At 43.5% G+C, this 26,936-nt stretch overlaps 1 protein-coding gene across 1 annotated transcript in view; it reads right to left on the bottom strand.

The window, feature by feature from the left end:
* Positions 1 to 16,727: 16,727 nt before the first annotated feature.
* MDFIC2 (MyoD family inhibitor domain containing 2) overlaps positions 16,728 to 26,936 on the bottom strand; it is a gene marked incomplete at its 5' end in the record, with an annotated part of 46,005 nt that continues 35,796 nt past the window's right edge. Inside the window, 2 exons of the mRNA XM_082004506.1 lie at positions 16,728 to 17,346; positions 22,537 to 22,758. Of these exons, the coding sequence (XP_081860632.1) occupies positions 17,087 to 17,346; positions 22,537 to 22,758 (482 nt within the window). The 3' untranslated portion in view covers positions 16,728 to 17,086. The remainder of the gene's footprint in view (positions 17,347 to 22,536; positions 22,759 to 26,936) is intronic.

The following is a 26,936-nucleotide window of genomic DNA, read 5'->3' as shown; positions in this document are numbered from 1 at the left end:
AATGTAGATGGAGAAGTCATTAACATTTCATTTCTTATATGCATATACTCTCTCACACACACACAAATGACTCTCCGCTGGGAATGTACACATCTTGAAAATCTAAATTGCGCGCTGAGAATAGGTTTGTGTTGCAATGTACTGCAAGAAATATTCACGTTTATAGTTGGGAAGAAATTAGCATTTACTATAGAGAGAGACAACATGATGGAGTAAATTTTGCTCTTTATGCTAAAATTCCATTGATTGCCATGGGAATATTCTCCGTGTGGAAAGGCAGTAGGAGCTGTGCCTTTAACAGTAAACAACAGTGATAGTCAGTGATGTTTCTGTCTGCACTGAAATAAAGCGCTAATAAAAAAAATCTGCGTTCTTATTGTTTAAAAGCCACAGTCGATAGATTTTTATTTTCCCTACTGACTTGAACAGTAAACTTCTGTAAACAAAATCTGACGTGCCTATCTTATTAAATGTAATTTAAATGAGCACTCTGAAAAAAACCAAAGATGCTGTCAGTGAAAAGATGCAAGGGATGGGACTTGGGAAGTCTCAGGCGGCACTGCTTTTCCCGTGTAATTTCGGGCATGGTCCTTGAGTTTTCTGTTCCTTGCAGGAATATCGCGGAGCCACGTTCACACGAGGTGCTCGGGACGGCGCAAAGACAAGCTGCGACGGGGCTCGGCGTTGTGCCCGCTGGAGCTGCTGTGGTTGTGGGTCCCGTGCTCCGGTGAGCTGTACCTAACCCAGGTTTGACCCACAGAGAGCCCCCCCAGGAGATGGGGAGCCTAAGCAGGAGCTGCACGATTCCCTGGTGCCCCCCCCCGAACTCCCCTGCACACCAATCAATGTCTATTTTCCTTCCAACGCCAGCCGGGAATTTTAATGACCATTAGTGGGATTTACGCTCAGGCTTCAAGGGTAGTGCGGACCCTGCCGTGGCGCACGGTCTGTACTCCCCCCGCCAGCATCGCTGTTATTTGGCAGCCAAATTTGTCCCTGAAGCGAATGGCAGTTTGGGTGCAGGTATAAGCCTGCACATAGCACGCAGAGCACCGGCTGCAGCAGATGAAGACGGGGAGAGGAGCCGGCGTGCCGCCGCCGCGCTCGGGCTCACGCCTGCGGGAACGCTCCGTGGTCCAGGCCGGCCCGAGCATCCGCGAATGTGCAGCTGTAGATACCTCTGTAAATAGCTCCCAATAAAAATAAATCTCCAGGATGAATAACTGCAGGCTGTGCGCTTTGTATCTATTGCTGCTCAAGTCTTGTTTTATTCAGGCGAGCAGATTTCCATTGGAGTTAATGGCACGGCTGTCATGTACAGCGAGCTGGATTTGTGCATCGTTTTGCCCCAAGTAATTTTATAGGCAAGTGAATCCCGTGATGAGCCGATCAGATGTCCTGCACGATGCAAGCTGTATAACTTTGTCCCGTGACTCCTGCGTGAAGCCTGAATGTTGCTAACTAGTTCTGCAAGTGTGGCGTGCTCAGGAGGAATTAGCTGCTTTTAAAAATAGATTACTTCCCATCACATTCCAGTATTTTTACTGAGTGTTTTTAGCACTGACTTTCTGTGTCTCACTGATACTAACATTTCTTAAGATAATTTTTTTTATAAACAACATACGATTAAAAAAAAAAACCTGGAAGAAAATCTGTAAGGATAGTGCCAAGGAACTGTGGAGTACTGGAAGTATGAACATTTTTCCGCATTGATGTGGATACAAATTGGACCTCATTTCCCTGAAGTGTTTGCATGAAGCAGGAACATGGGGGAATGAAATTGCTGTAACAGCTAGTAAAACCTTTCAGGTCAGTTGTGCCCCTAAGACGTGCTGCAAGGACCAGTTCAGCATCTCCGTGTCAGGGACAATTCTGGGGCAGAGAGGAGCGTCGCCCAGCGACAGCAGATCTCTGCGCAGGGGATACAGGACCAGCCCCAAGCCTAACCTTCTGCCACAACATCACCTTAATGAACCCACCCACAGCCTCTTTTACAGTGGCAATAGGATGTAAAATATACATTGGAAGACAAAAGAAACCCTTCTGCCTGTTAGTAGCAGTTTGTAAAGGGATATTCAGCGTGACTCTGACGGTCCCATCCTCCCTCCCCTACAGAGAACACGGAAGCGAGGGTTATTCGTTTGGCCTCTCGTCAGAGAAGAAGGAGGTTTTCAGCTTCGTGATTAAATCTATCTAAACTGCTTAAAAAAGCGTCTGCACTTTCATGCTAGAGCAATTTGCATTAGGTTTTTGCCAAGCAATTTTTTTTTCAGGCATGTTTTTTGCTTTATGCTGTACATGAATAGAGGCCAGGTAAAATATTTTTAATTCATTTCAGGCTGGATTAGTTATTGGAAAAAAAGAGATATTTTTTTTTTTCCCCTTGTTGTTACTTGATTTAATTAGTGTTCTGTTTTTAAAGTGGCAAGCCAAGCTTTGCCAAGTCTGGCTCTCTGACTCATGCTAACAGGGTTTTATAGCCCCACCTGCATCTAAGAGAAGGAAAAAAGCCCCAAAGCTTTATTTTTAACTCCATGTACATACCTTGTCCACTCCATTAAAACACACAAGTGCCAGCGCCCACCGTCTGCCCGGCGCTGGTCTGGGGGGGCCTGAGCCGGAGCCCACCGAAACCCACGGCACCGGGGGCCGTGGGGTCTGCGGGACACCGCCGCTGCAGGCAGGGACGCAGGCAAGGAAGGTCCCTGATGTACCTTGTTCGCTACAGGCAGCGAGTAAGTGAGCTTGAGGGAGAGAGCGCTTTTAATTTTGTATTATTAATAATATTCTTCTTTTACAGGAATTTGTGCCTTCGCCCCCTCCAGCAGTTGAACACCGTGCGGGTGGATCCCAGCCTGCCTGCGGCGGGTGAGCCAAAACCTCACTTATTTACCCAACCTCCACGTGAGGTCGGTGAAAGAGAAAAGATGCAACTGTAATTCCCTGGTGGGTTTTTTGGGGGTTTTTTTTTTGCTTTCTTCTCCCTTTCTCAAACCAGAGGCCCGTGTTTGACCGCGCGCAGATGCCGGGGGAAGCTGCGGGTCGAGCGTGCTGATGCGCACGCGTGTGCGCAGCTGGTCTGGGGCCCCGGCTCTGCATTCCCCCCCCACCTCACTGACCCCCAGGCGGGTCTCCCTCCTCGGGCTCATTGGGAATCTGGCCGCGAACCTTTAATCCCATTGGAAAAAAGTCGTATTTCCCATTACTGAGGCTTTTTGCAGGATGGGGCCTGTTGGGGTGAATCTCTTCAGATTGAAAAGGTTTTGGGTAAAAAAGCTTTTGTAAATTATTAAAACTGTCTGGGTTTTGACATTTAAAATTTTTTATTTTTGCTTGTAAATTTTCATTATTTTATTCTTTAGGCTAAAACCAATACAAATTCTGTAAGGTAAAAAATCGAAGAAAAGATTTCAAAATGACCAAAATGAGTGATTTGCTTTAACTCTGCTTTTTTCCCAATGGTCAGCTCAGAATTTTTTTTTTTTAAATCCTGCCTTTCTTTATCCTTAACAGGGGCAGAAAAAAGCCCCGAGACATCAAAACCTCTGACAAGGGGGAGAACCCCATCTTCCCAGACTCAGCACAGAACAACCCTCCCACGCAGGTGTCGACGCCCGCTGCCTCCCTCCCTCTGTGGGTCCCAAACCCCCGTGCTGGAAGACGGGGGACAAAGAGGAAGGCTCCTGGAGGTGGCCGATTCCCTCTTCCCGCATCTCTCAAGGCCAGGATAACCTGGCACAGGGCTTGTTTGCCCGCTCTCCCACCATCTTGCCTCATCCCTTTGGCCCACAAGGGCCCCAACCCTGCTCTTCCCAACGCCGCTGGCAACCTCCCCGCTGGCTTTGGCAGGAACGGGCCTTTCGCTGTTGATTTTTTCCCTGTCAATCAGTTACTTTGACATCTAAATGTCAAATGACACCACATGGGTTTTTTTTGGTTTTTTTTTTTTTTTTCCTTCTAATTTAATTGCAAGCACAAAACGGTGGGTGCAGCGCGAAGGGTTTCGAGAGAATGTATCATTAGCAAATTCAATTAGCTGGCGCTTGTGCTTGCTGGCATGGAGGGCTCTGACGGTGCCAGGGAGGCTGCTGCCGCGCAGAGGGGGCCGCGGCGGAGCGGCAGCTCTCCCAGGCTTTCTGGCTCACCTTTTCTTCCTACCCTTCGGGAGCAGGAGAGCCATCCCTCCTAAGCAGCCCGGGATAAGAGACTGTACAGTCAAATTCTCCCTCTGCAATGATAATAATACGAGGGTCTCCCCTGCTTCCAGGAATTGTCTTACTGTACCAGCAAATCAGCATTTCTTCAATTGTAACATCATTCCTGGAAATAGCGTTACATGACATGCCCTCGCTGCCTGTCTCGGTGTGAGTGAGAATACAGCAAAGCTCATGTTTTCCATTGTTGAAATACTAGCATAAATCTTTCACTAATGCACTGCCGCCTTTTATTATAACAGTCACTGCAGCATAGAATAGTACGTCAAATCTCTCCTTGTTGGTACAGTCAGTTGTTGGCATCGCCCTGACATGTTGTTTCTTTCCTTAAAATGCCTTTGTAAAGGGACTAGAATGAGTTGCTCAGCCTCTGGCAGCACCTTTGCATGTTTTGACAAATCTGAGGCTTCAATGTTGTATGTGAGAAGGTTCAAAATAGTGGGGAAACGGAGTCCTACTGATAGGTTTTGACAAAAGCCAGCCCCATGTCAGAAGTGACAGTCCTGGATCTCATTATCGGGGCAGATTCTGCACCGGTGTCTGCACAGCGAGAGGGAGGTGGTGTGAGGGGTGAGGGCAGGCGCCTGGGAGGGTCTCGCTTTGGTCGTGGGGTGTCCAGGACCATCCATCCTGTGTCATCAGGGTGCTCATGCACACGAGCATCCTCTTGCCACACCTGCAGATGCGATGGACCGGGTCCCCCCCGGCAGCCGTTAGCAGGGACCCTCACTTCAGCATGCGGATGCCAGCTTGCGGGAGCTGAGGGTAAGGCACAGCTGTGTTTAAGTCGAAATCAGCTGTCCTTTGCAAAGGACAGATTTAGGCTGACCTGCGAGGGTGGCCGTTTGGGAGCTGTCTTTGCCTGTGCTTTCTGAGGGGAGGCTAAGGTTCCTCAGAGATATGAAGGTACCTTTGTGCTTTGTGTTTCCTCTTCAAAACTGAGTTTTTCTGTTGTGTTGGAAGGGGACCTAACAGTTGGAGACTTGAGGCTGGCTCAAGTCAAATGGTTATATAGAGAAATAATACAACCACACTGAATAAGGAATTAATGAGTGGCTGCCTGAACCCTAGAGCATCCTGTATCCCTCTGTTTGTGCCTTCTCCCATAATTTCTCTTGTGTTGTTGTTGTTGCCTTCCTATGTTGTAAGCTCCTCAAACAGGCTTATGGCTTCTTGTATGTCTGTGTGGCTCCTGGTTGCTTTTCAATGCTCCCCCAGTAGAAGGAATTACTCTTTTGTGCTGAAAGGCTTCACTGCAGCTTCCAGCAGCACCAGGAGCCGGGGCTGCCCTGCTGCCAGCAGAAGGGCTGCTGAGGCAAAAGCACCCGGTGTGTCACCCCAGGCTGCCAGGACCAGCGGCGGGGAATGACCGCTGGTAAAGGAAAAAAAGTATGGAGGGGGAAAGTTAATTGGCGTAAAGTCTATTCATCTGCAAAGTGCTTATCTTCACCACTCTTCCTCTGGCCCGTGCTTGGCTGGTGCCTTGCTGTCTCCCTTGCTCCACGTGCAGTGCAGGATGCTCCCGATCACCTGCCCCAACCAGGACACGGGCCTTTCTCAACTGCTTAAAAATTGCTGCGCTTAAAACTCTCTCTTCTCTCTCTGCAAGAGACAAATGCAGCTCCTCTCAGCTAATTTCAAAGCAGCGAAGGGCATAGCCTAAGTCACCTCTCCCCTTGGTTCACTTTTTCTCCAAGTTTTGTTCCTTCTGGGCAAGAAGGATCTTATTACCCGTAAGAGCCTCCTCTTACATCCCAGACTGGGAAAAGCTGCTTCTCCTGAAGCCAAAGATTCTTGTTAGGTGTGGAGAAGAGCTTGTCTCCTAGGTCCCTGCAGGACAGTGTGGGCAGCAATGCCAAACCGCTGCAGAAGTTAAGTCCTCTTCAAAAAGAAGATAGCTCGTGCCCTGTATTTTCCTGTTTCTCTGCTTCTTGGTTTCCAAGCGATGTGATTCAGAAGCGGAATTGTGCCTCAGACAAAAGTTTTCTCCCCAAAGGCATCAGACAGCCTAATCTCAATGCAGACATCTCAAAACTACCCCAGTTCTTCGGGAGCACGAGCTCTGCCCCAGCCCTTCTCCGCGGGCGCTGGCAGAAGGGACGTCCCTGTTTCCCGCGGCTGCTGTGGGGTGACTTTCTGATGCCCCTGCGAGAGACTGCAAAGCATTTGGCATAGGTGCAAATAAGCAGAAAGTGTTTGGCAAAGCTCCCTGGCAGTTTGTTGTGGGTTTTTCCCCCCCCCCCCCACTCTGCACAAGATGTTTTACAGCCTTTGCGAGCCCGTATAGGTGCTGGTTTCTGGCATGTGGTGTGCTGGAGGCTGCAGGCTGTTGCTGAAGCCTCGGGAGTGCAGCTGGCCTTTAAACAGCGCTTTATAGGAAGGAAACTCTCTGGTCCCGCTGGAGGGAGGTACAATCTTGTGACACTTAGTGGAAACAGAGCAGGTTTAGTTTGGTCAAAGGGGGAGTATTTCCAAGGAAATGTGAGGTTTTTAGGAGTGTTCCAAATCCAAGGCAAGTCCAAAAATTTTCAGTCCAATTGTCTCGCTTTCGCAGGCTAACTTTATGAGGAGGCCCTAAGATGTGAATGAGGAGTGATCTTGTTCAGCTTGAAAAATAAAATTAACACCAGTATGAAAAGGACTGAAGCCCAGAGAACTGCAAGTGTCTTGTTTTTTTAACTGAAGGATGCAAAGGCGCAGCTCAAGATGTAACTGAGGTCCATTTGGAATAATGTATTTCATACTTGCCTATGAGAAGAAAGTAAAGTAAGATCTGTTTGGATGAAGACAAGCACTTTTTTCGTGTAATAAAAGAGAGTAATGATGTTCTTTCTCTTCCTTCTCTCATGGGGCTCTCTACCCTGTCCTGGTCCTTTCCCCTAAAACCTGCCATTTCTCTCTCTTTTAGGTAGGCAACTCCATCCCTCACAGGTCAACCTGTCCCTCATTTTCTTTCTCTTTCGATGCTTAGCACCATTACAATTCTCAAAGTTCACCTAAAAACTGTATCCCCCTAGCCAGGAACAAGCCTGGACTGTGCCACCTCCCTCCTCAAAACTAATGGTCACTTTTTCTTGCCAGCAACTTTGGAGCTCACCTTGAGTCTCTTTTTGTGACTTACATGTGTTTTGATCCCTTCTCTTTCTTTTTCCCACTCCAGCCCTGCACCCCAGCTCACGCTCTCGCTGCAGGCATCCCTGGTATGCCACCTCCGGGCTTTCAGAGGGGATGTTAGAGAGCAGCGAGTGACAAAACCTGGGTCACCTGGGTCATGATGGATGGCTGCGGCGGCTGCAGCAGCAGTTGCTGTAGGTAAACCAGAGCACTGATATTTATACCACTTAAGTTGCCTCACTCCCCAGGGTGAATCTCCGCAGAGTTGCTTTCCTAGGTGGGACTGTTTAGAGTCCAGTCCTCCCCATGAGTTAGATATTCTACAATAGAATAGACTTCAGCAACTTCATCGCTATATATAAAGTTTTCCCTCAAACCTTTTTCAAACTAAGTCCTGTCTCCTCCCTAGGAAGCATCTGCTTCCCATTGCCAAATTCTTCTGCGTTCTTGTCCCTTTGGTCGTGTTTTCTCTGAATCCTTTAAAAAATGTGCATTTTGGCTGCGCGGTCATGCCAAGGAGTGTGAGAGTTTGCACATTTTGAGCAGGGATTGGCCCGTCTCAAATTGGTGCATCCAGAGAACCTGTCACAAGTTCCTTGAAGCACTTCTGCCTTCTGTTGTGCTGGCACCGAGCTGACGGGCGCTCATTTTGCATGTCTCGGCTCCGCGCTTGGCTGGTGAGGGTATTTGCAAGGCTGGATATTTCTGGTTCTACTCCACAGAAGCCTTAAATGGAGTATTTGCTGTGCCCTGCCTTACAAAAAGGAGCCTAGTAATAAAACTTTGAAGGCTCCTGTCCAAAACCCTTATGTCAGACCCGCCTGGGTGGTGGTATGTCTCTCTCCCTGTTTGCTGAAGGAGTTTCTGAATTTTTTGGCTGTCGCCATACTCCCTTAGCTCCCCTGCAGCTCTCCTTGCTCTGCCTTACTGATGGGTTTCATAGGGCTTATTAGTGCCATTTCCTCCTACACCATTCAAGCCATTTTTCGTGCTTAGATTCAAAGATCTGGAAGTGGCTTGCAAGTCAGTTCAGACTATTTGCCGTTGTGCAGGACTGCACTGATGCTGTTCCCAACTCTTTGAACCACTTCACAGGGCCGACAGCAGAAACTGCTTGTGGCCTGAAACCCCAGAGCAGGTCCTTTTCCATGAAATGATGTCTTTGGAGCCTTAAGAGCTACATTTCTGCTCAGCCCCTTAGGACTTTTCCATCAGGTGGTGGCAGAAGGAGCCTGTGCTGACCGATTAGCAAACACCAGCAGCTGTAGATCACTATCGTGCAGCGTGAGCCACATCCCTTGAGGTTACCAAACTAGAAGTGACAGCATATGGATGCAGGTCTATCACCTGTCTCATCTGTCAGTGGTGACTTAATTATCTGGCACCTGGAACCCTCTTACTGGCCAAACAGAAGTAAGAGGAATGAATGACTGATTTAAAACCTCCTTTCTCCAAGTAGATGCCGATCTTGTGTTGCCAGATAATTTTAATGGTGCCTTCTGACCTTAAGAGGGATGAATCTAAGTTAAATATCAGGCATTTGGATCTCGGCAAAGTTCAGATTTCCAAAATGAAGAAATACAAATAGTTAGAAAGACGACGCTGTGCCTTCTCTGGATGGCTGAACAAGTGCCATTAGCGCTTGAGCGTCTTCCCAACTAGATATAAAAGGAATCGGGAGTGTTAAGGAAAAACAGAGTAAAGTGAATGCCTATTACAGCTGTCGCAATAGGAAAGTTGCAACATTTGCTTGTAGGAAAAGATGCAGAAGCACACAGAGTACCTGTTAGCGAGAGCGAAGCCAGACTTGGGCAGGATTTCAAGTGTTACAGACACAATCCTGAAGGCTATATGCAGAGCAGCGTGACTTTTCCATGATGCTGGGTAAGAAGACGTGCCATTGCAAATTTTTTTTTTTTAAGGCTGCTTAAGTTTTCTTGGGCCTTTATAGAGTAGACGCAGCTTAGGAGTGTTGAGTGCGGCGGGGGACTGAACTGAGGGAACAGCGTCCTTGGCTGCATTATAAACATGGCTTGTCCCTTGGGCCCCCTCGCTGCAGATCAGATTTCTAGCTGAGAAATAAAGTTCTTGGAGGAGAAAAATCCACCCTTGGTCCCTTTGTCTTGCTTTCCTGTTTGCAGACCGTGCAGTCTTACACTTCTCCCTCTTTTGTCTTTAAAATCAGGAGCACTCTGAGTCAGACATAGTCTCCTCCCATGCCTCTAAAACACTGCTCCGCATGACAGAGCCGTTACAGATGAAGGTAAAGGGTTTTATTCCACCAGAGATTCTAGAATGTGGGGAAAAATCGTGGTTCAGATACATGTTAGAAAATGAAAAAACCCATATAGAAGGATCATCAAAGACAACTCATTCTGGAAAAAGAAGAAGGTTTCTGTTCTAGTTCTTATTTTATATTTCAATGAAATGGAACAGACGGTTGACCTGAATCTCAAGAACTTCCCAGGCTCCCAGGAAAGTGCCCAGGTCACTCCTCTTTCTTGTGGGCTGCCCCGGCCCCATGGAGCCCTTCAGGGAAATGAGCAGTTCCCAACACTGCCTTGCCCGTGATGCTGCAAGGTCTGCTTTAACAAGTGATCACTCTGTCATGAACAACCATTTTACTGGAAAATTTCTGTTCAACTTTAGCTCTGATAATTATACAGCTTCTAAAGGCATTAACAAATAATGCTGGTTCTGGCTTTGTCTTAAGAAGGTTTCCATCACAATTAATCTTTGCCCACTCTCCATCATTTCTTGCTTCTTGGAACACAGAGGCATTGCTATAAATATCCATGAGTATAAATATGGATTTCTATGTATACTTGTACACTCAAGTGCACAAACTGATATTTTGTCATACCATACCCTATCGTATCATATAACTTAATATAATATGGCGTGTCTGCAATGAGAAGACACATTTTTCTGGCCTGGTTAGTCAAAGTGAACCATCAAAGGTTAATTTCTTTCTGTCTGAAATTTGCACGAAGTAAGTTAGATCTGACTTTACTGTGCCCCAATAAACTTTGCGTAGTATTTTTTGTATAAAGGTAAAATACATTTTCCATGACTTAAACCTTTGTGGATCGGTGCTATGCTAAGGGCAATTAGATTTAACATCCCTGGAAACTCCAAAGGCATTTTAAAGGACTTGGTCTTTTGTTCCAACTCTAGCACTCAGGGAGACTGAGACATTTTTGGAATGGGTATTGATGGACTTATAAGAAAATTTATATGACTAAGAATTGGATTTGTTCCTTTGGAATATTGTGGATTATTTTTATATTGGAATTACATAAGTGTGCAGAGCTGCATGCAATTGGCTTAATGTAGCTAAAAATATATCTTCTGATTTCTATTTGGAAAGGTAGCTGGATTTTTCCAGCTTTCCCTCTCAGTGATGACTTTATGGTGTGTACGGGTTATAGATTGTAGGAAAATTGAAATGCATAGTAAAATCAAGGGTTTTAAAATGGATTAGTATTTGATTATATGTTTGGGAAGGTGAATATTGATGCATGCCCTTCTCCACTCCTGAGTTCGAACTGTGTTGAAATCCCTTACGAATGAAACTTATTTCACAGAGAGACCATCTGGATGTAAATGAAGACAGGAGTGGGCAGCGTGTGAGGAAGCAGAAATCTCCAGAAGCTGGGGCAAAGACCTGCTGATGCTTGTCCTGCTTTCATACTACGGCTCATTTGCCTCTGGTGTGAGCAGAAATCGCAAAGATTACCCTGACAGGAGAAAACTCTTCCAGGGAGCAATTGGAGATCACGAGCTCGTAACAGCTGCTATCAGTTACATTACCCAAAGCTACCCCATCTCTTTCTGCTTCTTAATACTTTACCTCTCTCTATATATATGTGTATATACACACAGTAGACTCTTGGACACTATACTATCAAAAAAATGCTTCTTGAGAGAGATTTTTCTGGCTTCATTTCTGATGCAAAGGCTCATGAACTGCAGGGCGAGCTCTCCTGTTCCAAAAGAGAACAGATTAGAAAACCTGATCCTTTTATTTTAAACAATTGACTCCCCCATTTAACACCAACCTTCGGCACATTTTGCTTCACACTCCATGTGGAGCAAAGACACATTACAACAAACCAAAAGTTTTTAGGAGCTGAAACTGTGGTTCTGCGAGCAGTTTTGCTGTTTCCTGAGCAGAAGAGTTTGTGTATGTGATGACTGTACCAAGTGATAGGGCACATTGACACTCTGAGGGAATGAATGAGGCAAATATACTACAATAAAGATGAGCAAAGGGTGTCCCTGTAAATTAACTGCTCATTTGTTGTTTACCTAGAACAAGTACGGTATAAAATTGAGGTGCTAACAGGATAATTCCATCAGGTTTTTAACTGCTGTGTAAGACGGAACGTGTTTTACAGCATAAAACCAAAATTCTACTTTTGTTTTGCTGCTTCTGTCCCTGCCCTGTATGTTTCTAAAATGGACACGTCACTTTGGCTGTATAATCTTATCATATTTAGATTTGATTTAAATCCTGCCTTTTCTCAGCTGTGCTTGCTAATGGAATCACATGCTTTTTATACAGTTGATCTAATAGTATTTTTTTTGCTGCTCTCTGATATTATTTTTTATTTCATAGAAATCACGGCAAAACTGGCAATATAAATTGAGTCTGCATTTTAATGATATTGATGGTGGTTTTCTTGTGTGCTTGTGCAAGGTGTTTTTGTCCTCTTTTTGTACTGTGGTCATTTTAATATACTATGGCATGAGCATGGGGATGACTGTTTCAGTTGCAAGGTTCTCGAATATGGAAGCAGACTTTTCCAATATTACTTAGTTACTTAAACTGCTCTGCTCAGGCAGGCCATCAACAGAATGTCCATAAGACATCTTCTCTTTTTGCTTTTTATTTTATAAACAAGATACTCTAGTGGCCTGAGAACTTGCCTGTTGGAAGTCCGTGGTCCCTCTCCAATACACGGAGGATGGTGGCTCATCGCTGGAAAGCACTAGGAGATGATAAGTCAGTGACTTTCAGCATTTTCTGATTTGTAGATTTCTTAGACATCAAACAGGGATTGACGAATAGACACTTTTTATTTAGTGACGATAGATTTTGTTTTTTCTGGATACATGTAGAAAGAGGACAAATTATACACTGTAACAACAACTGTCTCTCTTCCATTTTATGATTGTGCAACCTCCATGATGACTTTAATGGGTGCCAGGGGAAGCGGCACAATGAGTGTGTCACTTAAGAGTGATTTTTCTTTTATTTTAAAGGGGATCTGAGGTGCCAGCTGATACCTCAGGAGGTTGAAGCTCTTTACGAAGGCAGTAGATGCAGTTCAGCATTGCTCTTTCTATTGTGTTTCAACTCTGACCACAGATGAGTTAACTCTTGGGACAGAAAGTGCTCTGTTTACACTCAGACCTTGGCATTTTTCCTAAGGGTACCATATAATTGGTGTTTTTTGTGATACAGGCACACATCCATTATGAATTGGCTTGCACCCACCAACTCATTTTGCACAGGCCATGGAACACGCATCAGATGGCAACGATTCCTGTTCGTGTGCAATGTTAAGGAAATCTTGATTGTTACCAGCAGAATAATGAATTCCATAGAATTGTTCCATTGTGCAATGATATGAAGTATGCTACGAGAAAGTGCAATTTCTCAATAATTCCCTCCCCCCCCCTTTTTTTTTTTAAACCACAGGAATGATAGATTATTAATCATGATTAGTACTCAGTTACTGTGAATTATAGTGGAGCGGTGCCCGGAAATCCCAGTCTGTTTGGTAAACTTATTTTCTTGCATAATAGGAAACTTATCTTGCCTAAGAGGCCTAAAATATATCTTGACATAGATGAAGATTAAAGCAATGGAACCACCCATTTCATGTAATTATAAGAAAAATTTAATAGATACATACTTTCTTAGTCCAACACTATTGAATGTTTTTCAATACTGTACAAGCATAACAATTGTGAACATCTGAACTGTTCCACTATTTTGCTTTCTTCCTGAGAACCAAAGTCTTCTAGAGCTCAGCTGTAGCATTGGAGTTAAGGCAGAGTTGTGCGTTGTCTTGACATTTGGAAGATGTTGGTCATTCTGGTTGTGATTGCTTAAGAGAGTATGAACAATCAAAATGCTCTAGGAAGCGAAGAAAAGTCAAAGGAGATAATATAATATGCTCCCTGCGTTTGGGGGTGCACACGGGCTAGTTTTTGTTAGCCCATATCTAAAGGGACTCATAGTGCGCATAGAGAGTAAGGCACCAGAACAACATTACAGAAGGGCTCAGGTTCAGTGGGAGAATTTAATTTCCTTTAACTGGTCTTTAACCTTTTGGAAGCTCCCTGAGGCCTTTCATGTTCAAGTCCTCTGTGTGCAGGGTGCAGTACAATATCTAGCAAATGACAATTTCTGCTGTAAAGAGTTTGCATCCTAATCTGTATTGTGTCCTGAGAACACAGGGAAAGGAGGTGAAAAGACATTTTCCTCTTAAGGATGAGACTGCTGGGACATTTCCAAGAGGAGATCCTTAGAGAGCATCCCATGGTCCCTTCCTGTAGAAGGTAGCAATATAACTCTTCGTTATTATCTCTGTCTCTCTCTTCCCCCAACCAATCTGTCAGCGCATTTATGGTGCTGAGGAGAGGCGTCGTATCAGAGTGATGTTCCCATTTGCAAAATGGTAACTTTTATTTGTTGTTCTGAGAAGTTGGTTTCACACGCTGCAGAGCTGACATCTCTCCAGGAGCACAACTGAGTCTAACATGTTCAGAACAGCCATCCACCCAAACGCCTCCTACTCAAGCGCTCAGACCTTCCTTTCCAGTAAATAAAAAATACAGAGAGTGCCTTAATTGTTCCAAATACTTCTGTTTCACTGGAGTGTCTACCCATGTTTAAATCTGATAAAGGGGTATTTCTTTGGCCTAGGAAGTCGGTTTAGCGTGGGAATAGGATGGCTCTCCAAAGGGGAAACCCAGTTTCTGAAACAGCAAATGGAAAAGTCTGACTGACTTTCTCTGGTGTCAATGTATTAAAAGGTTCCTGTGTGTCATGAAAATGCAATGTTGCAATTAGCAATTATATGGCAGAAAACAAAGTCATCACAAACTGCTGTTTCTACTACGTTGAACGAAATAGCACATTTTTCAAGGTTTCATTTGCTGATACAGAAGGCCTCTAAAAACCTACTTCTTAAAGCAGGAAACTAGGCAAGGTGTCATTGTACGCTTTAGGCAAGGAGGCATTGCTGTGTTTTTAAAACACCACCATTCACTACAGCAGCAGCTCTCAATATACCCCAAAGTGTGATCCAATTCATATTGTTGGGACATCCTGTCTAGCCATGGCTATGGCTGTGACCATCGTAAGTCTGTCTTTGACCTTACCCGTGCCCTGTAGTAGACATGACCTCAGTTTGCCAACCTATGGATTGAAACATGAAAAAAGCCTCTTTTGAATAACGATTCCTAGGAAAAGAGTTGAAAAAAAGTATTTGTGCCGGTAGTTCTTAATTCAGTTTCCCAGCTGATGCATGGAGACCTCACCTGCCATGGGTGATCCCAGTATGTGTCAATGTGTATTACCTTGCGGGTTCAGAAGGCATCCTGTCTTGCAAGACAAGTTCTCCATCACTGGGTCACTCTGCAGCAGCATTTTGGTGTACACCACCTTCTGGGTTCCTCTGTTGGTCTCCTTCCAGCCATTGCACATGAAATCTTCCCTTTTGGACGGCAGCATCAAGAGCAAGGGCCGCCAATGTGCCTCTCTATTGGTACTTCTCTAAGAAATGGTATGTGGGGCAGGTTTTCTCCTTTTCTGACTCTTAAATGTTTTGGGTCAGTGTCTTTATTCATCTAAGACCACTTGCCACTTTGCTGAGGAGAACCTATGGTAGAAAGTGGAATGATCCAAAGTCGCTGTGGCCCAATACGTTGCACTGACAGTTCAGTTGTGAGGCTCAGTATTGGGGGATTTAAGATCAAAAATCCGTGGGAAAGTGCAACCTGGAGCATTAAAACTCAGCATTGCCCAGCCCAGGGTGTGCAACACCAGAGCCTCCCACGCGGTGGTGGTTAGTGCTTTTTGGACCTGGGTTCAGGCAGCCAGCGGGCTAGCGCTGGTGTGGCAATTAAGGACTAATGATTTTTTTTCATTATGTGGCTACAATTTACAGTGTGATGTCACAATTAAAACGAGGAAACCTCTTTTACTTCCCACCAGTGTCCTGGAAGGAGCACAGAAACAAGGTGTGCTGGGCTGCTCACTGTATGTCTATCGTTTGTTGTCCTGTCACTAAGCTTTGTAAGATACCTGTAAAAAAATCAAAGTTCTGCCTACTCCTTACTGTCCGATTTTTTGAAAACATGAATTTTCCAGAATTGGGGGGGTGGGGGGTGGGAACTGACATGGATTTTTGTTTCCATTAAATATTTTTGTGTCAGGACTACAGATTTGAAACTCAGATTATTAAACAACCGGCTTCAATAATTTCAGCAATGATGAGTGTGCCAGCACCTCGTCCAGGATTCTTGCTTGGGATTCCCCGGGCACTTCTGCGCTGAGATCAGTGGGGGTTTTGGGTGGATTTTTAGTGCCTGTAGGAAGCAAACACTGTCTTTGGTGTTAATCTATCAATATCTAATGTGAGCAATCAACTCTGTATTTTCCTCTGTGCTTAATACGTGCGTTGTGCACCCTCAGGCAGCTGAATTTACATGCTTTTGTTGCCATATGTGTAATGTGCAATATGCATTTCCTTTTTATTAATCAGACCTGCCATCAGAAAAGAGATAGAGGGAGTTTGAAAGCACGGCCAGGGTAGATACTGTCGTTTTGTAATCCTTTGTGCGCAGGGGGAGATGCCCGATTCCGCTAGAATAGGCGGCAATGTTCTGCTGCTTGCAGAAACCTCACAGGTGAAAAGCAGGCAAAGGAGTTACTGGCTATCCACGGGGTAATTCTCCTCTGGAAATGTGCAGTCGATTCCCATTTAGGCTAATTACACTTAAGGAGCCCTTTCCTATAACTAATGAACAATAGGCATAACCTGTTATTACATAACCATAGGCACGCACATTAATACACTGTCGAATTGCACTACCCTGTTAAAATGCTTCCTCTACAAAATTCACTGGAGATTTTTAGAGACATTTGCTGTAATTACCGCTACCATGGTTTCTAATTCATTTAATTTTCTTTTCTATCTAAATTGAGCATATAAGTGTGTTTTAAGAGATTGAATAAATAAATTTTTAATTATAAAATGATGCTATATCATACATTATTAATAATAACCAACAATGTGTAGTACATGTTTAGGTATGAATCCATTAGGAAGATGAACTAACATATATTGGTCCTAAAATAATATCCTAATTTGTCCTGTGTTTATGAACGGGGAAATCCGTGTTTAAAGCAATTAGAGGTTTATAAAAGCCTTGGATTGACAGTGGGTAAAGCATCGAGCACACTTGGCACTTAGGAATTCTGTTGTCACCTATGGCAAAGGAGAATACCCTTTTTTGCCCTTTATTGGTTTCAGCAGTTTGTGAAATCATACAACCAGAATGGTACAGATATACAGACCTCCAGGGTGGGAGCAGCATGATGCACATAGTCCTGGTTGGCAAACACTCTGGGTATTATTGTCATCTTTCAAAAAAAAAAAAAAAGTGTACTTTGCTCCTTTGTACTCTGCCAGTTCACTTTCAGGCAGTTTTGAGGAATTTTGTCACTGATTTTCCTATTAACGATAGCAGACTTCAGAAATCTCCATGGCGAGTTCCAGGCATTCCCCAGTCTCGTGGCAGGACTCAAAGAGGCTGCAATCAATGTCACAGTCACAGTTGCAGTCGTTGTTGGTATGGTCTTCGTTGGAGGTCTGGTAGTATCTATTGGATGGACAACAGGTATCTGTCAGCCAGTGTTCACAGGTATCAGGCAGCATTATAAGAAAGTCCCAAAATTGGCAGAACAAGCAGGCCAGGATAAGTGTTGCGCACTCATCTAAGAAAAAGGAAAAGCAGTGAGACATAAGAAAAAGCGCATGCTCGATTACCCCATTACCCAGGCTCAGGCGAGTGTGACTACACAGAAATGAGATGCAAGACAGCACTCAGGGTAGGCTAAAAATACATTGATGATAACTACTTCCATAAAGTCAAATGAAAGGATTTATTTTCTATGTTGTTTGTTCTGGAAAAACAACAGCGGCATGAAAGTAATTTGAATGAAAATATTCTGTGGCAGTGAAGTTCAGAGGAACAAGTACTCTGAACCAGCTTTATGGTTGGACTCGATGATCTTAAAGGTCTTTTCCGACCTAAATGATTCTATGATTTATAGCCCAAGCATTTTAAAAGAGTTTGGGCTATAAATTTCAGCAGAGGAGTGAACCTCACGCAGCAGGGATGCTCTGCTGGGGGGTTTGCAGCCTTGCAGGAGTTTGGATGTGCTGCTGCTTTGTGATGCCACGTGTGCTACCTGACCAACGCACGTGGCACTGGAGGTGACAATTCAAGACAAAAATCGTCACGCTGCTCCTGCTATTTCTGGGAAGGAAAAAAAAATTAAACAAGAAAAAAACAACAAAAAAAAACCCCTTTCAGGGGCATTGTTGCCTGCATGCGAAGGGCTCAGAAGTGAAGCGAATCCTTCTTGTTTAAACGATTCCTATCTGAGCTGTAAGTCTGTTACGGTCTGAGTAAATCCTTGCTGGAAGTCAACGTGCGAACACCCAAAGCTTTTGTGGAGAATGGATCGGGCCCGCAGACTCTCCAGCTCTAGTTCTTGCTTTTCTGCGTGGTCAGTCTGGGTGCACGGGACGGTGCATCTCTGGCTCGTGACTTCGATATGGCACCTGCGTAAGGACTGAGATGATCTTATGAACAAGACCGAATCCGTACACACGTGGGAAAAAAAGGGTGCAGATTCACCATCTGCTTATAGTTTGATTTCTGTGAGTAGCCTGTTTCAGTAAAAATGTTTAGTGGCAGCTGGATTGCCTAGCCAAAGACGGGGAGGAAAAGCAAGTCTGGAGAACAGCATGTACGGAGGGCAGTGCCGATCGATCCTCAGCCCGGGGCCCTTCCACTTCCCCACCGAAACGGGTTTCTCACCTCTTTCCTTCCCAGACTTGTTAATTTTTGAAAGGAGACAAGTGTTTGGACAACAGTATCAGCTAGGATGTGTGTCTGGAGGCAGTGAATATTCCTGAAAACCTGGTCACCGTGACAAAAACTTTGTGTTATACTTGTTCCCCTCAAAAATCAACTAATTAACTCCCTACGGTTGAGCTACAGCACCTGGGGAGGCTGCCTGCGGGTGCAGCAGGGCTCGGAGCAGGTGGGAGATTCTGACTGTGTGAATCCAGTTGGAGCGCAAAGACCCAGACCTTTCAATTTTTTTTTCCCTCCTTGTTTTTGGAAAGGAAAAATGCCTTCAACAATATGAATGCCTTTTCATTGGTTCTTTCAGGAAAGCATATGGTTATAACCACATTTCTTGCCCTAGGATGACTAACTGTGAACTCATTCAACAGCATTGGTTCTGTTGTGGCATTTTCTCTCTCACGTAACATAAAGTTCACTGCCAGGAAGCCAGGAAGTTTCCAGAATTATGTTCTTTTTTTTTTTTTTTTTTTTTTTTAGTTTTTAAGAAAGCTTTCTTGATGAAAAACAAAATCAAGAGAACCATCCCAGCTTCTTTAAAAAAAAAAAAAGGCAGTTAAAGCAGGTAGCAAGAATAAATAGCATGTGATTGAACTTCTTTCTAAGTAGCATATCATCGCCAATGTTATCAATTTTAATACTTATTTAAATATGTCAAGATCTATTTAAGTTCAGACAAGCACAACTAACTTCCAAGTCAGTTCTCTAGAATAAGAATGACTAGATTTCGGTGATACTTAGTAAATTCATGCTTATATTTTTTTCTAACTAAATGAACTGAAATAATTATAAAATTGAAACATTTTATAAGGTGACACTGCTGCATTTAATTGTAGGAAATTTACACGGTAGAAAATGTAATCATTCTATCCAGTAGTCCTTGGTGTAATTAAGAGTATTCTTCTTAGATATATTATGTTTATGAAATTTCCTTCTTATACACAGATGTGAGAGATGAAATTCAAAATTATATATCAATTAAGGATCTTTAAAATTTTTTTTCCCTCTCCAAAGATCTGTTTTCTAATAACAGGTTTTCTCCTGGGTTAACCATAATGGTGCTTATGTAATTTGGAGAGAATAGATATGATTCTTAAGCCTTCATCCAGGAAAGAGAGCACACAAAAAGCACAAGATTTTAATAATAAAGTAATGTTTCAGCACAGAGTCTGTGATGTGCAGTAAAGATGCTTTTAAATTCCCATCAGAGCACACACCATGAACTGTGATAATGGATGTAACACATTTCAAAAAATCTGCATGTGTGAGGCTTTTTTGTCCTGTTTTAAGTAGGGTAATGTATATAAATAATAGATATTAGCAATTAAACATCCATTCCTATGCATTCATTTATATATTTGAAAATAAATTAGCCACAAACTGCATAAAAGAAGATGCAATCTCCTGTTTTCTCCTCTGTTTTCCCTGCTGTTTGCAAAACGGCATTACTGCATTTGTCTCGGCGAGAACAACGACCTCAGCCCTCATTCTCTACATTAGTGGATTAATTAGTGCAGAAGAAGAACTTCTAATAATTTTGCTAGCCTGCTTCATCTCTAAATTTTCCTGCTCTTGTTTGGTGGCTGTCAGCTCACCCCCTGCTCACGCAGATGATGTCTTGAAGAAACCTGGTCCAAAGCTCGCTGTGGCCACGATGGTCACCCTTGGTGAGACCTATGAGTTTTGGATGGGCTCCTCTCTGAGTGCAGGGAACAAAATAATCACCAATTTCCTCAGCTGTCACTGCCTTCAGAGGTTCTCCATGCACCAGCAAACAGGATTTGGCCTCGTGTCTATGGAATAAGCAGTAACTTGTCAGAGTAGAGTGAGCAGAGTATGCAGTGACAACCACAAATCTGGCTTCCTTTGGTTTTCTTGGCTTCCATCCAGCCCTTAACGTTATTAATTGAGCACAGATTGGCTCTTTTTTGTTAATTTCCTTCACTTTTAGCTTTTTTAAGGAGCATGAAATCTGTTTATTTGCATCATATGGTATACACCTGTGTGCCAGTAACTCAGGAAAAAGCGAGCATCTCAACTAGAGGACAAGTCCCCTAAATGAAATAAATACTTCAGATCCTTCATGGGCATTAAATGTATTCTAATAGATGTGTCGGAGACATCCCTTTTATTACAGGATCAGCGATACAAATGGAGATAGTAATGGTTTCTGGAGAGCATGGTTGTTTATTGCGCTGATCTGTATTTAGAAATTCTTAATTTAGGAAGTTTTAAATTATATATGTGTATTGGGTCTGGCATAAGACTTAATCTCAGGGTGGTGGGTTCGTGCCCCACGTTGGGTGCCAAAAAAGGACTGTGGTGGGTTGACCTTGGCTGGATGCCAGGTGCCACCAAGCCGCTCTATCACTCCTCAGCAGGACGGGGGGGAGAAATTAGGATGGAAAGAAAAAAAAAACAAACCAAACACATGGGTCAAGATAAAGGCAGTTTAGTACGCAGAAAGCAAAGGCCGTGTGCGGAAGCGAAAGAAAACAAGATTGACTCTCTACTTCCCATCAGCAGGCGATGTTCAGCCACTTCCCGGGAAGCAGGGCTTCAGTACGCGCAGCGGTTGCTCCAGAAGACAAACATCGGAAAATTAATGCCCCCCACTCCTCCTCCTTTCTCTTAGCTTTTGTTGCTGAGCTGACGTCATATGGTATGGAATATCCCTTCGGCCAGTTCGGGCCAGCCCTCCTGGCTGTGTCCCCTCCCAAGATCTTGCCCACCCCCAGCCCACGGGCGGGGGGAGCGTTGCGGAGACAGCCCTGACGCTGTGCCAGCGCTGCCCAGCAGCAGCCCAAGCCCTGGTGGGTTATCAGCACCGTTCGCTCCCGGGACAAAGCACAGCGCTGTGAGGGCTGCTATGGGGAAAATCAACTCCGTCTCAGCCAGACCCAATACGATACGGGATAGATCCCAACTCCATTGGATATAACACGCTAATCCATTACTGCAAAAGGCACACTTTAAAAATGCTTTACAGAAGCCCTTTTTTCACATCCACTGGAATAACCAGGAATAGCTGTTTCTCTGGATAATTCCACTAAAATCAGGGGTGTTATATTATTTAGATTAGCAGGAGCCATGCCCCTTGGCCTGTAATGAACGTTTACAACCCATTCTATTCCTTAACCCTTGGTTATTATACTATTACCTCTGAAAATCTTACAAAAATAATGCAGGTATTAGGCTCTTTAACTCGTGCTTTTACACAATAAAAATCATCAGCTCCTTTTTGGAAAAGGTAAGACATCTCTGACTATTAGCCCCAGAGCAAGTTGTGTTTCAGCATTGTTCATTTGTGAAAATGCACTTGAACTACTTGGCTTCTGCTGCAATTTTGGTTTGTAACTACCTTCCATAGCGCTTTGATCTCAAATATGCTTTTTCAAAACACAGAGTGTACTGAACTAACCAGAAGTCCTATCCATGTGTATCCACCTGGCCCAGTCATCAGAGACAGTTCTCCGCAGGAGCAGCGCCGAGTATGAAGAGAGCTCCTCATCCTGACCCATGTGAGTTTTGTAGCGTAGTCAGCAGAGGGGGGATTTGGTGACGGGTCAGCAGAATGGCAGGGCTGGATGTAATGATCCGTACAAGAACTGCTGACCACCAGACGTAGCATCTCTTCAGCAACCACAGCAGCTGCTGTGGTACCCTTGGCAAAAGCAACAGCCTCTGCTCTTCGGGAGAAACATGTCCATGCGAGATACTCTGTTTATCTGATACCGACACTAGTACCTGTGTGCAAACACGCATTACAAAAGTACAAACGCTCTGTTGCCCTATAGACTCAAAGCTCCTCTTCTGTGACTTTAATATCACTGACAATTTAATATCATCTACAGATTCTGGTCTATCTCAAAAACCTCTGCAGGGCAACTTAATGATGATTTTGGCTATGTTCTTGAACCTCCTGTTCAGCATGTAAGCATGTATTTCAAGTTAGATACACATAACACTCTTGCAATGGGCATTATTTAGAAATCAGCTTAAATGTGATCTGTTTTATAAAACATACCGTCAGTGTCTCTCTGATGTACTGATGCGTCATCTTCAATGTAAGTGAATTCTCTGCATTTCTCCAGGGAAGCAATGGATGATGTGCTTGCATCTGACAATTTCTTCGCTTTTTTGGTACCCTTTGATGAAGTGCCTGTGATACTGAATTCTGCGACAGAACTCATAACAATACCTTTCATAGTCTTTTCATCTGTATGTTTTTCATTTGTAAGATGGTTATCTGGTGGGATTAGGAAAAAAAAAAGATTGTTTATGATATTAAGACAGAGATCAGAAAGAACAACTTATGCAGAATTTCCAAGCCTACAGTTGTTTACTTCCAAGGCCTAACCCTACTTATCTAATGACTTCAGTCTCTACACAAGTAAAGTTTCTTCATAATATAAGCATTTGTGAACTTGCATTTAAGGTTTTCTCTTAAACTCAGTGGACTTAGAGACTAAGTCATAATTCACTTCCACTGGGTGGGGTCAAGTTAGGAGAGAGAACAGAACTATTGCCTCAGTCGACATCTATTTTGAGTGTGATAACCTAACTTCAGTTTGTGATATGAAAGAAGGCAAAACAATTATCTCGTTATTTTTCAACAGCAGCTCTGTTTCCCCAAATTTACAGCCAACAATATACGTGTAGGTGGTACCTAGATGCAGATGTGCCAGCTCACCATAGTCGATAATCTTGTAGCAAAGAAAGCCAGCTGGTCTCTGTTTAACATCCAGATTCATTATTTCACAACTTTATCCACACTTGTCTTGTTGGACTGGAAGTCAACTAGATGATGGGATACTTCACATGCTGTCAGCATGCCAGAGAAGCAGCTCAAAAACCAGAGGGAGAGCTTAATTTTAAGCCCCAACTAGGGGAAAGGTTAAGAAGAGTTCTGAGCTCAATTTATTCTTAAAGAACTTCTCAGGCACAGATAAGCATGGGTTGATATATAGTTTCACTTACCCTCCAAAGCGATCAAGAGGCCAAGAAACACAGTCATTCTCTCTGTGGCTGGGATGATAAAACCTCATCAGCTCTTATCTACAGCTGATTAACTCCTGCATCTCACATCAAGCACAGCCTCACTTTTTATCTTACTTAAATCTCGTGATATGCTTGCTCTTGAGCTATATACAGAAAATCAATCTTGACAAACATGTCAGTTTTGCAAACGTTACTTTCTGAGAGGTACAGTAAGTGTTCTAAAGCAGTTTTAGTTTGCACTCTGCTGCAAGGAGCCAGAAGAGATACCCTGTAGTCTCTTGTTTTTCAGGTACACCTGACATATATTAAAGAAAAGCCAAGACAAGGTTGACAGAGAGTGAAACTTGATGAAACCGCAGTTATGTCCCATAGCCCCCCTCAGCCTTGCAGCCAAAAGGAGGAAATGTGGATGGGATGGGTGGATTGCAAGGTAGGTGAAAAAACACTGGGATCATTGGGCTAAAATTTGGGGGAAGCAACGATTTGAGGTCTAACTGTTATATGGACCAAGTCCAGTGAAGGTCACCAAGGTGGTGAGGGGTCTGGAGCATCTGATGTATGAGGAGAGGCTGACGGAGCTAGGCTTGGTTGGCCTGGAGAAGAGAAGGCAAAGAACAGTGCTGGATGTTGTGTTCCACTTCATAACCAGGGTAATGGAGAAGCCAGACCCCAACTCCTCCTGCTCTTACTGCAGAGTTAGCTACTGCTGGTTTGAGGCAAAGACCAAACGAGGTGCCATCTAGAAGTCCCTTCCAAGCTAATTTTTCTGTGATTTCTATGATTCTACTTACTTACACAATGAGTGAGCAATTCATTTAAATTTTTACTCATAGTCAGATTTCGTGCTGGTTTATATCACCTTCATGTGGTGAAATATGTAGAAGCAGAAAAGCTGGGTAGAGGTTAGCAGAGTAAGACCTTGGGAGAGGATAAGAAGAAATACCACGCTATCATTTTCATTTTAACTTTAAATCACTGCTTTAAAACTGTGTGTTGACAGATGTTTTGGTTTGATGTTGAACTTGTAGTAATGACAAAGTTTACTGTGAAGGACATGTGGATTTTGCCTGTCCTGGAGAGTTTACAGATTGGCCTTAGGCAGGGAGTGATGGGGGATAGAGAAAAGTGGAGGGAAGGAGACAGTAAGACAGCAGTGGCACAAAAAGGAGACTCGGAAACCTATAATGTCAGGTTTTGTGAGTGTTGTGATGAAGGAAAGCCACAGGCAAGACTTGGGAAGGGCAGGAGAGGCAGTGGCTCCTCTGGGTGTGAACCAGCAGTGCAAAGCAGTGCTCGTCCGCAGGTTGTACACTTGGTCATAGGAAAACCAGCCTCCTGGGCAAAGCACATATGATTTTGCTTATCTATGATAACTTGTTGATGGTTTTCCCCCCAGACTAAGTAAATACAGCTTTTTTCCCCCCCTCTGACTTCTTGGCCAGCCTCTTGAGTCCAAAATGTGAAAACTCATGCAGGATGATGTATGGATGCAGGTACATGTACAGTAACCATTGTTTTCCAGTGTTTATAAATCCATGACATACCACAATTTTTCTCGCACTTTCATTCAATAACATACTGTCTCCAGGAGAAGTTGTGCTAATTAAAGTAGCAGAGCTCTGGAGGAAGCAATGTCCTGCTTATGCATTGGATTTATTGGATAATAATTGATTTGTGACACATGCCCCACCTGTTATTCAGGTGCCAATCTTAAAAGCAACTCTTGTTTGTCCAGGCTGAGAGCTACAAACAGGCTGAGCAGTTGAATACACAGGGATCAGATTGAAAGGCCTAGGCAAGAATGACAATTTCTATCATTTTCCACTTTCAAAATTGGGCCAAAAGTCTAAACCAGATATATTTTAAATCACAACATATCTGTTAAGCTCCCCATTTCTGCAACGGTACAATGGCCCACAGAATGCATTTAAGCATTCAACAAATGACACTCAAAAAAAATCAGACAGAAGTAATCAGTAAATGCCAGACTAACATTTACTGTATCCACCGACTTCTACTATTCATGGTTTGAGTCAATTTTTATTCTTGAAGTGCTGTTGAAGAGAAATCAAAACCAGAAATAGAAAGGCATAGACATAACCTGAATTTTTCAATATAGCACCATCAAACAAAAGGGTAACAAAAGCTGTCATTCAAGGACTCTTCTGTTTGTTAAAGCGTACTACATCTTTGAAAATACAGTACATTTTAGTGTCAGACTCTTAGTCTGAAAAGCTCCCTTTAAGTAATGTTATACTTGTCTTGTACAGCTAGATCAAGTCTTCATGCAATCACCATAACAAGCAACTTGCTATGACAAGCAAGATCCTTGCTTCCAGAAAACAGTGCGATAGAGGCTAAAGCAGTGTACAATTATAGGTCTCCATTTCATTTTTGTGCAATTACCTTCAGTTCAGCTGTGGGTCCATCTACATTATGTCTTTTATCAATTTAATGTTTGCACAAAATGTCTAAAGAAATAAAGATTATGCTAGACCAGCATAAAAAAATGTGGTTAGCACTTTTTTTTTCTTTTATAGTTTGTTGCTGCGTGAACAGTAGTAAGTTGAGAGTTTGGAACAAATAAGTGGAGCCAAATAGGCTTAAAAAATATATTATGTACAACTGATATTATTTATGATTACTGTTAAATGAGAACGTAAAAAAATTAAACTACAATTAGAGATGGGCAGAGCGTCAAACTTTGTTACTGTTTTTTAAGAGCCTGTGTTCAGCTTCAGATATCCACAAATGTCTGTGTTTTTAACGAGTAGAAATCATCCACTGAAATGAATTAAAAGGGAAAAATAAGTGTACCATGATGAAGAAAGCTCAGTTTATTCAGTGTGAGACTGTTATGCAGTGGCAGCTAGAGGTAAACCCCCACAATGTGCCTTTTTAAAATAGCATCATGAAATAGCAACTTTCTTCCTCATACAAGGAAGCTGGGGCTTGCCTTGGCTGTTGTGGTAGAAGACTGGGATCGTTCACCCATGCTTGTATTACAGATAGAGATAGTCTCAATACTTACATGATATTTCTATTTTTTTTTAATGCTGGGTGATTTAGGCGGGTGACTACAGTGTCTAAATTCATGAAGGCACAAAGTAAATCACTCACTTCCCACTGATGCCAGCCCCAGATGCCTCTGGTTAGCAGCGAGGAGCACTGATACCAAGGCTGGCATCTACAGTAGGTCCCCTGACCTCTCTCTCTCTTCATTGGCCTAGGCACAAACTGGCGTCTTGCAACCCTAGAGAATAGGAGGCTGGAGTTTCCTAGCATGCTTTTGAAATTAGTTTTTATATAGCGGCATATAAGGGCTCTAAGTCTCCTTTTGGCAAGGGGCTGGAGGGGGTAGAGGTGCTCTCTGCTGCTGGGCAGGGACTGCAGCAATACGGGTAACGCTAAAGAGCTGTTTTGAGC

The sequence above is a fragment of the Phaethon aethereus genome (assembly GCF_964289735.1).
Source record: "Phaethon aethereus genome assembly, chromosome: 11".
NCBI lineage: Eukaryota > Metazoa > Chordata > Aves > Phaethontiformes > Phaethontidae > Phaethon > Phaethon aethereus.
This window is presented reverse-complemented; position numbering and strand designations above follow the sequence as displayed.